The sequence below is a fragment of the Macaca thibetana genome, chromosome 11 (genome assembly GCF_024542745.1).
Source record: "Macaca thibetana thibetana isolate TM-01 chromosome 11, ASM2454274v1, whole genome shotgun sequence".
In the NCBI taxonomy this organism is placed as follows: domain Eukaryota; kingdom Metazoa; phylum Chordata; class Mammalia; order Primates; family Cercopithecidae; genus Macaca; species Macaca thibetana.
Genome location: NC_065588.1, coordinates 118,170,066 through 118,181,500, shown reverse-complemented (window position 1 = coordinate 118,181,500; position 11,435 = coordinate 118,170,066). Strand labels below are relative to the sequence as shown.

Genomic DNA, 11,435 nt, shown 5'->3' with positions numbered 1-11,435 from the left:
CCAACATGGTGAAACCCTGTCTCTACTAAAAATACAAAAATTAGCCAGGCATGGTGGCACGCACCTGTAATCCTAGCTACTCAGGAGGCTGAGGCAGGAGAATCGCTTGAACTCAGGAGGTGGAGGTTGCAGTGAGCTGAGATCATGCCACTGCACTACAGTCTGGGCGACAGAGCGAGACTTCACCGCAAAAAAAAACAAAAAAAAACAAAAAAAAAAACAAAAAGATCCATTGTAGGACTGAGTGTGGTCATTCATGCCTGTAATCCCAGCACTTTGGGAGGCCAAGGCAGGTGGATCACTTGAGGTCAGGAGTTTGAGACCAGCCTGGTCAATATGGCGAAACCTGGGTGTCTACAAAAAGAAAAAAAAATTAGCTGGGCGTGGTGATCTGTGTCTGTGGTCCCAGCTACAGGGGAGGCTGAAGTGGGAGAATCACTTCAACCCAGGAGGTAAAGGCTACAGTGAGCCATGATCAGGCCATTGCACTCCAGCCTGGGCGATACCCTGTCTAAAAGAAAAACAAAAACAATTAGGCCAGACACGGTGGCTCACATCTATAATCCTAGCATTTTCAGAGGTTGAGGTGAGAAGATTGCTTGAGGCTAGGAGTTTAAGACCAGCCTGAGCAACATAGGGAGACCCTGTCTCTACAAAAAAACAGGTTTAAAAAATTAGCTGGGCATGGTGGTTCGTGCCTGTAGTCCCAGCTACTCAGGAGGCTGGGGTGAAAGAATCACTTGAGGCCAGGAGGTCAAAGCCGCAGGGAGCCATGATCAGGCTACTGCATTCCAGCCTGGGCAAAAATCAATTTTAGAACATTTTTGTCACCCCAGAAGAAATTTTGAGCCTCTCAGTCAGCACCTCCCAACCCTTCTGTTCCCTTCCCCCCTCCCACCCTGGCCCTAGGCATCATTAATCTACCTTCAGTCTCTATAGATTTGCCTATTCTGGACATTTCATTAAAAGGAATCACAAAGGTTGAGCACGATGGCTCACGCCTGTAATCCCAGCACTTTGGGAGGCCGAGGCGGGCAGATCATGAGGTCAGGAGTTCAAGACCAGCCTGGCCAACACGGTGAAACTCTGTCTCTACTAAAAATACAAAAATTAGCCGGGAGTGGTAGCAGGCACCTGTAATCCCAGCTACTGGGGAGCCTGAGGTAGGAGAATTGCTTGAACCCAGGGAGGGAGAGGTTGCAGTGAGCCAAGATCACGCCATTGCACTGTAGCCTGGGCGACAGAGCGAAATTCCGTCTCGGGAAAAAAAAAAAAAAAGGAATCACAAAATAGGCCTGTTGTGAACAGCTTCTTTCCCATAGCATGTGTTCAAGGTTCATCTGCATTGGGGTGTGTGTCAGTGCTTCGTTCCTTTTTGTGGCTGAAAAATCTCCCATTGTATACATAGACCACACATTGTTTATGTATTCCTCGTCGATAGATATTTGGGTTGTTTCCACTTTTGGGGTGTTATACATAATGCTACTGTGAACATCTGTGAACAAGGCTCTGTATGGACATGTTTTCAATGCACTTTGGTATATACCTAGGAGTAGCTAGGTCACATGGTAATTCCTTGTTCCTTTTTGTTTTTTTTTTTTTTTTTGTTGTTGTTTTTTTTTTTGAGACGGAGTCTCGCTCTGTTCCCCTGGCTGGAGTGCAGTGGCGCGATCTCGGCTCACTGCAAGCTCCACCTCCCGGGTTCCTGCCATTCTCCTGCCTCAGCCTCCCGAGTAGCTGGGACTACAGGCGCCCGCCACTGCGCCCGGCTAATTTTTTTGTATTTTTAGTAGAGACGGGGTTTCACCGTGGTCTCGAACTCCTGACCTTGTGATCCGCCCGCCTCGGCCTCCCAAAGTGCTGGGATTACAGGCGTGAGCCACCGCGCCCGGCTCCTTTTTGTTTGTTTAGAGAGAGTCTTGCTTTGTTTCCCAGGCTGGGGTGCAGTGGTGCAATCTTGGCTCACTGCAAACTCCAGCCTCCTGGGTTCAAGCAATTCTCCTGCCTCAGCCTCCCTAGTAGCTGGGATTATAGGTGCTCACCACCACGCCCAGCTAATTTTTTTTTTTTTTTTTTTTTTGAGACAGAGTCTTGCTCTGTTTCCCAGGCTAGAGGGCAGTGGCTGATCTTGGCTCACTGCAACCTCCACCTCCCGGGTTCAAGCGATTCTCCTGCCTCAACCTCCTAAGTAGCTGAGATCACAGACATGTGCCACCATGCCCAGCTAATTTTTTTTTGTATTTTTAGTGGAGACAGGGTTACATCATGTTGACCAGGCTGGTCTCGAACTCCTGACCTTGGGTGATTCACTCCCCTCAGCCTCCCAGAGTGCTGGGATTACAGGCGTGAGCCACCTTGCCCAGGCTAATTTTTTTTTTTTTTTTTTTTTGTAGAGACTGGGTTTCCCCATGTTGGCCAGACTGGTCTCAAACTGAGCTCAGGTGATCCACTTGCCTCAGCCTCCCAAAGTGCTGTGATTACAGGCATGAGCCACCATGCCCAGCCACCCTTTTTTTTTTTTTTTTAATCTGTATTTTAAGGAAGCAACACTGTATGTTTAACTTTCTGAGAAGTTACCAGACTGTTTTCCAAAGTGGTTGCACCATTTTACAGTCCCACCAGCGGTACATGAGGGTTCCGATTTCCACTGGAGGATTTTAAACAGGGGAATGACATGATCCGATTTTTAAAAGACCCCTCAGCCGGTCATGGTGGCTCACGCCTGTAGTCCCAACACTTTGGGAGGCCGAGGTGGGTGGATCACCTGAGGTCAGGAGTTTGAGACCAGCCTGACCAATATGGTGAAACCCCGTCTTACAAAAATTAGCCGGGCATGGTAGCCTGCGCCTGTAGTCCCAGCTACTCGGGAGGCTGAGACAGGAGAATCGCTTGAACCAGGAAGGTGGAGGTTTCAGTGAGCTGAGATTGCGCCACTGCACTCCAGCCTGGGTAACAGAGCAAGGCTCCGTCTGAAAAAAAAAAAGGGGGGGGGTCCTGATAATGTCTGCGGGGAGGATGGATTGTAAGGATACAAGATGAGAAGCAGGCAGCAGTCTTTTTTTTTTTTTTTTTTTTTTGAGACGGAGTCTCACTCTGTCGCCCAGGCTGGAGTGCAGTGGCGCGATCTTGGCTCACTGCAAGCTCCGCCTCCCGGGTTCACGCCATTCTCCTGCCTCAGCCTCCCGAGTAGCTGGGACTACAGGCGCCCACAACCGCGCCCGGCTAACTTTTTGTATTTTTAGTAGAGACGGGGTTTCACCGTGGTCTCGATCTCCTGACCTTGTGATCCGCCCGCCTCGGCCTCCCAAAGTGCTGGGATTACAGGCGTGAGCCACCGCGCCCGGCAAGCAGGCAGCAGTCTTGAATGGTGCCTTAGGAACTGTAGTAGGGGAATGGTAATAGGACAGTTTGGGGATATATTTGGAGGTGGCTGGAACTGCCAGAAAAAGAGGTCATTTCCAGACTTTTGGGGTGCAGGAGCCCCTGAGGACTTTCCAAGGATCTCACCGTGCCAGGACAGAGCGCGGGCCAGCCTCCCCTAGCAGAGACCCCTGTCTCCCGCCTAGGAGCTGAAAATCCTGGTGGACTACGACGAGAAAGGCTACCTGCTGCAGATCTTCACCAAACCGGTGCAGGACCGGCCCACGCTCTTCCTGGAAGTCATCCAGCGCCACAACCACCAGGTACCACTTGTCCCCGGCAGGTCCAAGGGGACAGGCAGCTAGTACACTCGGTTTTCTGGGTCCCTGGCTCATCTCCTCTCTTTCCCGCCCCAGGGTTTTGGAGCCGGCAACTTCAACTCACTTTTCAAGGCTTTCGAGGAGGAGCAGAACCTGCGGGGCAACCTCACCGACTTGGAGACCAATGGGGTGGTGCCCGGCCTGTAAGCCCCGCCCACCGCCCTCCCCACGGAGGCCCCGCCCACCCGCAGACACAGCCACGCCCTCTGATTCTGGAACTCGCCCAACTTCCCTATTGGCTGCTCCCCTTGGGTCCCGCCCACCAGTAGACTCGGCCCCCAAGGCTCCGCCCACCATGACCACACCCCTCGGCGGGCCGCCCTCTGCTCCAGCCCTCCGGATTAAAGCATGCCCAGGTCCAATGCGGTGTCTGTGTTTATGTTGCGCGCGTAAGGCAGTAGTGCCTCATGGCAGCCCAGGGAAGGCCAGGGCGGCCGCCAGCGCAGCGGGACCGAGGAGCCGCGGGTGCCAGCGCTTTGCCAAGAGGGATCGCGCTGAGAGGGGAATTCCGGAACCAGGGAAGGAAGGGGACTTGCACTCTGGAGGGAAAGACGGATGACACTGCTTTTGTAGAGAGGTAAACGCAATTCATAAAATAAAGCAAGCGATGAGCCGGGCGTGGTGGCTCACACCTATAATTTCAGCGCTTTGGGAGGCCATGGTGGGAGGATCGCTTGAGGCCAGGAGTTCGAGCCCAGCCTGGTAACATAGCAAGACCCCGCCACCTCACCTGTGTCTACACGAATAAAAAATAAAAATTAGCTGGGCGTGGTGGCGCACACCTGTGGTCCCAGCTACTCAGGAGGCTGAGGTGGGAGGATCGACTGATGGACAGAGGTCGAGGCTGCAGTGAGCCCTGATCATGACACTGCACTCCAGCCTGGGCAAGAGTGAGACCCTGTCTCAAAAAAAAAAAAAAAAAAAAAAAAAGGCAGTTGATGAAATTATGTGGAGGTGAAGATCGCAGGGGAGGTAATTTTGATCAAGGGAAGACCTCTCCGAGAAGGTGACATTTGGGAGCCTGCCATGGGACGATGCTCGGGAAGAGGATTCCAGGAAGAGTAAACAGAGAAAGGCCCTGAGGTGGGGTCAGTTTTTCAGCATCTTGTCTGCTGGCTTGATGATCTCTTTTTTTTTTTTTTGAGATGGAGAGTCTTGCTTTGTCCCCCAGGCTGGAGTGCAGTGGCCCGATCTCAGCTCCACTGCAAGCTCCACCTCCAGCGTTCACGCCATTCTCCTGCCTCAGCCTCCCGAGTAGCTGGGGCTACAGGCGCCTGCCACCATGCCCAGCTAATTTTTTGTATTTTTAGTGGAGACGGGGTTTCACCTTGTTAGCCAGAATGGTCTCGATCTCCTGACCTCGTGATCTGCCTGTCTTGGCCTCTCGAAGTGCTGGGATTACAGGCGTGAGCCACTGTGCCGGGCCGATGATCTCTAAAGATGAGCTGTCTTCAGTTTTGCTACCCAGAGCCCAAACCTCTGAACACAGGAGAGGGGAGAGTGTTAGACAAGGGACTCTAGGGGCAGCATCCCTGCTCAACAACTGTAGGACATGGTCCCTTGGTTCCTGGTCTCAGAGATAAAGCAGGTAGAAGGGGTCTGGGATCCCAGTCCCTCCCCTCAGCAGGGCAGTGCCCATGGCCCACCCATGCAGCTGCACTGCCCCAGCCTTGCCCACAGTGAGGACTTTTTTTGAAAAGGGGCTTGTTCATACTCACACAAGTGTGAGTGATCCTTGTAAAAGAATGAGGTAGGTGGGTCCTAAAACCCTAGGAAGGAAATTCTTTCTTCAAAACCAGGAAAGAGTTGGTAGGGGGCAAATTTGGCCTTTTTTTCTTTTTTTTTTCTTTTCTTTTTTTTTTTTGAGACAGAGTCTTACTCTGGTGCTCAGGCTGGAGTGCAGTGGTGTGATCTCAGCTCACTGCAACCTCCACCTCCTGGGCTCAGGTGATCCTCCTACCTCAGCCTCCCAAGTAGCTGGGACTACAGGCATGCACCACCGTGCCCAGCTAATTTTGTTTTTATTTTTCAGGAGATGGGATCTCACTATGTTGGCCAGGCTGGTCTTGAACTCCTGATCTCAGGTGATCCGCCCATCTCAGTCTCCCAAAGTGCTGGGATTATAGGCGTGAGCCACTGTGCCTGGCCTCTTTCTGCTTCTAAAGCTTGAGAACCCTCCGTGAGGATGAGTCAACTCAGAACTAGGAGGCAGTAGAGCTCAAAAGAAGAAAAAGAATACTCTGAGTTGGTATAATGGTGGGAGTTGGGAATTTTTTTCAGATTATAGAATAAATCAGGACTTCTGGGATCACGAACTTCAGAAATAAAGAGATCAGAGAGAACCCAAAGGATTCTGTGCAAAAAAATACTCCCCCTCTATTCTCCCGTGACTTATGTGAAGAAGGGAAATTGTATAACCCAGAAGGATGCAAACTAGTGGCTTACAGACTAAATGTGGCTCATAGACCTACTTCATTTTGCTTGCATGGTTTCAAACAAATTTGAGACAACATTTTAGAAAGTTGGGCACATATGGCCAGGTGCGGTGGCTCACGCCTGTAATCCCAGCACTTTGGGAGGCTAAGGCAGATGGATCACTTGAGGTCAGGAGTTAGAGACCCGCCTGCCCAACAGGGTGAAACCTCACCTCTACTAAAAATACAAAAATTAGCCGGGCATGGAGGCAGTTGCCTGTAATTCCAGCTACTCAGGAGGCTGAGGCAGGAGAATCCCTTGAACCTGGGAGGTGGAGCTTGCAGTGAGCCGAGATCACGCCTCTGCACTCTAGCCTGGGTGGCAGAGTGAGACTCCATCTCAAAAAAAAAAAAAAAAAATTGGGAGGTCGAGGTGGGCGGATCACCTGAGGTTGGGGGTTGGAGACCAGCCTGGTCAACATGGTGAAACCCTGTCTCTACTAAAAATACAAAATTACCTGGGCCTGTTGGTGCACACCTGTAATCCCAGCAACTCGGGAGGCTGAGGCAAGAGAATCACTTGAACCCAGGAGGCAGAGGTTGCAGTGAGATCGCACCACTGCACTCCAGCCTGGGCAAAAACAGCGAAACTCTATCTCATAAATAAATAAATAAATGAATAAATAAAGCATGCAGAGCAGACACCCATTAGCTGAGCACATACTAGAGAGCCCGACTGCCTGAGTTAACCTCTCAGATAGCCACTTGATAGCTGTGTGACCTATGGCAAGCTACTTGACCTCTCAGTGCTTCAGTTTCCTATGTTAAGTGGAAATTATAATAATACCCTCCTTCCAGCCCTGTTGGGAGTTTAGTATCAAAGATGTTTCAAACAGAGGCTGGCACAAAGTCAATGCTATGTGAATATTCTTATTTTTGGGGGGAGTGGTTCTTGCCCACAAGGGAACCCAAGTTTGTCTGGAACCTCACTCTGTCTGAGGTCTCTGTCACTGAGGCTGGAGAGCAGTGGCATGATCACAGCTCACTGCAGCCTTGACGTCCCCAGCTTCAGCGATCCTCCTACCTCAGCCTCCCTAATAGCTGGGACCATAGGCATATGCCACCATGCCTGGCTAATTTTTGTATTTTTAGTACAGACAGGGTTTCTCCATGTTTCCGAGGCTGGCCTCGAACTCCTGGCCACAAGTGATCCTTTCTCCTGCCTCAGCCTCCTGAGAAGCTGGAGAGGGGCTCCCATTTTGGCCCCAACAATAGAGCCAATGAAGAAAGGACTTATCTCTTGGTACTGAGGAGCAGAGGAAGAGGTGGATGGATTTGAGGAATAGGGAAGAAGCATCAGATTTGGTAGGTAAGGGAGGGAAAGGGAAGGTTTAAATCCAGGATCCCTGGCCTTTGAGCTTAGGTGATCAGTGGCAGGCAGCGGTGGTTGGAGGCAGAGAACAGAAGTGTCGTTGACCAAGGTAGAAAATATGACAGGAGAGCAGGTTCAAGAGAGAAGATGAAGACAGGCGCAGTGGCTCACACCTATAATCCTGGCACTTTGGGAGGTCAAGGCCAGAGGATTGCTTGAGCCCAGGAGTTCAAGACCAGCTTGGGAAACACAGTGAGACCCCATTTCTATAAAAATTTAAAAATTGGCCGGATACAGGTGGCTCACGCCTGTAATTCCAGCACTTTGAAAGGCCGAGGCGGGCAGATCGCTTGAGGTTAGGAGTTTGAGACCAGCCTGGCCGACATGGTGAAACCCCGTCTCGGCCGGGCGCGGTGGCTCAAGCCTGTAATCCCAGCACTTTGGGAGGCCGAGACGGGCGGATCACGAGGTCAGGAGATCGAAACCATCCTGGCTGACACGGTGAAACCCCGTCTCTATTAAGAAATACAAAAAACTAGCCGGGCGAGGTGGCGGGCGCCTGTAGTCCCAGCTACTCGGGAGGCTGAGGCCGGAGAATGGCGTGAACCCGGGAGGCGGAGCTTGCAGTGAGCTGAGATCCGGCCACTGCACTCTAGCCTGGGCGACAGAGCGAGACTCCGTCTCAAAAAAAAAAAAAAGAAAAAAAAAGAAAAAAAGAAACCCCATCTCTACTAAAAATACAAACATTAGCCGGATGTGGTGGCATTTGCCTGTAATCCCAGCTACTCAGGAGGCTGAGGCTTGAACCCAGGAGGCAGAGGTTGCTGTAACCGAGAACCCGCCACTGCACTCCAGCCTGGGCAACAGAGCGAGACTGTCTCATAAAATAACATAAAATAAAATAAAATAAAATAAAATAAAATAAAATAAATAAATTAAAATAAAATAAAATAAGAGATAGGGTTTCATCTGTTCTAATAATAAAAAACTAGCCGGGTGTGGTGGCACACAGCTGTAGTCCCAGCTACTCACAAGGCTGAAGCATGAGAATCCCTTGAACCTGGGAAGCAGAGGTTGCAGTGAGCCGAAACCATGCCATTGCATTCCAGCCTGGGCAACAGAGACTGACTCTGTCTCAAAAAAAATTTTAAAAGGCCAGGCGCGGTGGCTCATGTCTAGAATCCCAGCACTTTGGGAGGTCGAGGCGGGCAGATCACTTGAGGTCAGGAGTTGGAGACCAGCCTGGCCAGCATGGTGAAACCCCATCTCTACTAAAAAAAAAAAAAAAATTAGCCGGGCGTGGTGGTGTATGCCTGTAGTCCCAGCTACCTGGGAGGCTGAGGTAGGAGAATGGCTTGAACCCAGGAGGCAGAGGTTGCAGTGAGCCAAGGTTGCACCACTGCACTCCAGCCTGGGCGACAGAGCAAGACTCTGTCTCAAAAAAAAAATAAAGAAGAAAAAGACCAGGCACAGTGGCTCACGCCTGTAATCCCAGCACTTTGGGAAGCAGAGGCGGGCAGATCCCCTGAGGTCAGGAGTTCGAGACCAGCATGATCAACATGGAGAAATCCCATCTCTACTAAAAATACAAAATTAGCCAGGCATGGTGGCACAGGCCTGTAATCCCAGTAATCCCTACTCGGGAGGCTGAGGCAGGCGAATCGCTTGAACCCGGTAGGCGGAGGTTGCAGTGAGCCAAGATCGTGCCATTGCACTCCAGCCTGGGCAACAAGAGCAAAACTCTGTCTCAAGAAAAAAAAGAAAAGAAAAGAATTTTTTTTTTTTTTTTTTGAGACAGAGTCTCGCTCTGTTGCCCAGACTGGAGTGCAGTGGCCGGATCTCAGCTCACTACAAGCTCCGCCTCCTGGGTTTACACCATTCTCCTGCCTCAGCCTCCTGAGTAGCGGGGACTACAGGCGCCCGCCACCTCGCCCGGCTAGTTTTTTTTTTTTTTTGTATTTTTTAGTAGAGACAGGGTTTCACTGTGTTAGTCAGGATGGTCTGGATCTCTTGACCTCGTGATCCGCCCATCTCGGCCTCCCAAAGTGCTGGGATTACAGGCTTGAGCCACTGCGCCCGGCCAAGAAATTTTTAAAATTAGCTGGCATGGTAAAGTGTGCCTATCTTCCCTGATACTTAGGAGGTTGAAGTGGGGGGATCACTTGAACTCAGCAGATCGAGGCCGCAGTAAACTATGATCATGCCACCGCACTCCAGACTGGGTGACAGAACTAGACCTTGTCTCTAAAATAAATAAGAGTAAAATTGTATATTCCTCCAACTACACCCCGCCCCTTCTCTTAGCTTTTTTCTCCTTACTATAGCATTTACTTTTCACATTTGCCTGGCTTGCCCTCAAGAACAGTGTTTCCTTCATTCCTATCCCCAAGCCTAGCGGAGTGCCTGGCATAGACAAGGTACTCAATAAATATTGGTTGATTGAATTAATGGCCAGACGCTTCCTTATCTTTGCTGGCTCAGCCCGGACCTCAGTCCTCTATTCCCATGAATCAACTTACGGGAGTGTCCACCTGTCTGGATGCACAATTCCTAAAAGCAGCCCACCATGAACGGACAATTTACCCTCCCTTCCTTTCGTTGATACCACAAATGAGGCTGCGAAGAACACTCTTGTTCATATTGTTGCCCACTGTATCTGTCAGGCTCAATTCCTCACAGTGGAACACTGAAGCCAAGACTTTGGGTGCATTTGATCATTTTGAGACGGAGTCTCACTCTCTCACCCAAGCTGGAGTGCAGTGGCGTGATCTCGGCTCACTGCAACCTCCGCCTCCTGGGCTCAAGCGATTCTCCCACCTCAGCCTCCCAAGTAGCTGGGATTACAGGCGTGCACCACCACACCTGGCTCATTTTTGTATTTTTAGTAGAGATGGGGTTTTAACATGCTGGTTAGGCTGGCTCGAACTCCTGACCTCAGGTGATCTGCCGCCTAGGCCTCCCAAAGTGTTGTGATCACAGGTATGAGCCACCGCGCCAGTCCTGTGCATTTTAAATAATGATTGCTAATAGGTATTTTCCCTCCTAAAAGTTGCAGCGATTTTTGGCTTCCACTAACGATGCATGAGAGTTCCCCTGCCTACTGCTCCCCCAAACTGGGTTTCCTCCACCTTCTAATATTTGCCAACCTGACAGGGGGAAATGGTATCATGGGATAATTCACGTTTCTCCAGTAAAAAGTGAGGTACAGTGTCTTTTCAGGCATATTGCTTTTTGCTAAGGTTTTACATCTTTCCTTCTTGGAGACATTTACTGTGGACGCCAACTACAAGCCCTTTGTCACCCCTCTACGGGGTCAGGCAGAGCTGAGACTGGGGCACAGTATCTCTGAAACACCGTGAGTACAGGATAGATTTAATTCTTCTCAACTTGTACTATTTTATCAGCCCTTTTTCCTCCCTCAAATGCAGACCGGGGTGGGGGGGACAGGAGGGCCTCTCCTTAAGTGTTAAACATTTCTAAGGAACCACCTACATTCTTCTAGTGATAGTAAAAGGATACCTGATCTTACTTCCTTCATTGCAGACCTCATGAGTCAAAAACCTGAGGTTTTAAGAAAACATCTAGAAATCAGACTTAAAAGCTGTGGAAGGTCTAGTGGTGACTATAATTTGGCCCAGTTCACAAAACCCACCTACAAGTTCAGGCTGGGCACGGTGGCTCACATCTGTAATCCCACTACTTTGGGAGGCTGAGGTGGGAGGATAGATTGAGCCCAGCAGTTTGAGACCAGTCTGGGCAACACAGGGAGACCCCGTCTCTACAAAAAATTTCTTAAAAATTAGCTAGGCATGGTGGTGTGCACCTGTAGTGCCAGCTACTCAGGAGGTTGAGATGGGAGGATCACCTGAGCCCAGGAAGTCAAGGCTGCAGTGAGCCATGATTGCACCA

At 50.4% G+C, this 11,435-nt stretch overlaps 4 protein-coding genes and 1 pseudogene across 6 annotated transcripts in view; 3 read left to right on the top strand and 2 right to left on the bottom strand.

Moving 5' to 3' along the window:
• The window catches only part of HPD (4-hydroxyphenylpyruvate dioxygenase), a 23,295-nt gene extending 19,193 nt beyond the window's left edge, over nt 1-4,102 (top strand). Inside the window, exons 13-14 of the mRNA XM_050748075.1 lie at nt 3,567-3,683; nt 3,777-4,102. Of these exons, the coding sequence (XP_050604032.1) occupies nt 3,567-3,683; nt 3,777-3,887 (228 nt within the window). The 3' untranslated portion in view covers nt 3,888-4,102. The remainder of the gene's footprint in view (nt 1-3,566; nt 3,684-3,776) is intronic.
• Nucleotides 1-11,435, bottom strand: part of PSMD9 (proteasome 26S subunit, non-ATPase 9) — a 405,206-nt gene that overhangs the window by 74,249 nt on the left and 319,522 nt on the right. The gene's annotated exons all lie outside the window — the stretch shown is intronic.
• The window catches only part of MORN3 (MORN repeat containing 3), a 330,245-nt gene that overhangs the window by 137,250 nt on the left and 181,560 nt on the right, over nt 1-11,435 (top strand). The gene's annotated exons all lie outside the window — the stretch shown is intronic.
• The window catches only part of LOC126930677 (40S ribosomal protein S3a-like), a 265,438-nt pseudogene that overhangs the window by 88,176 nt on the left and 165,827 nt on the right, over nt 1-11,435 (top strand). The window lies entirely within an intron of this gene.
• BCL7A (BAF chromatin remodeling complex subunit BCL7A) overlaps nt 1-11,435 on the bottom strand; it is a 237,214-nt gene that overhangs the window by 221,389 nt on the left and 4,390 nt on the right. The window lies entirely within an intron of this gene.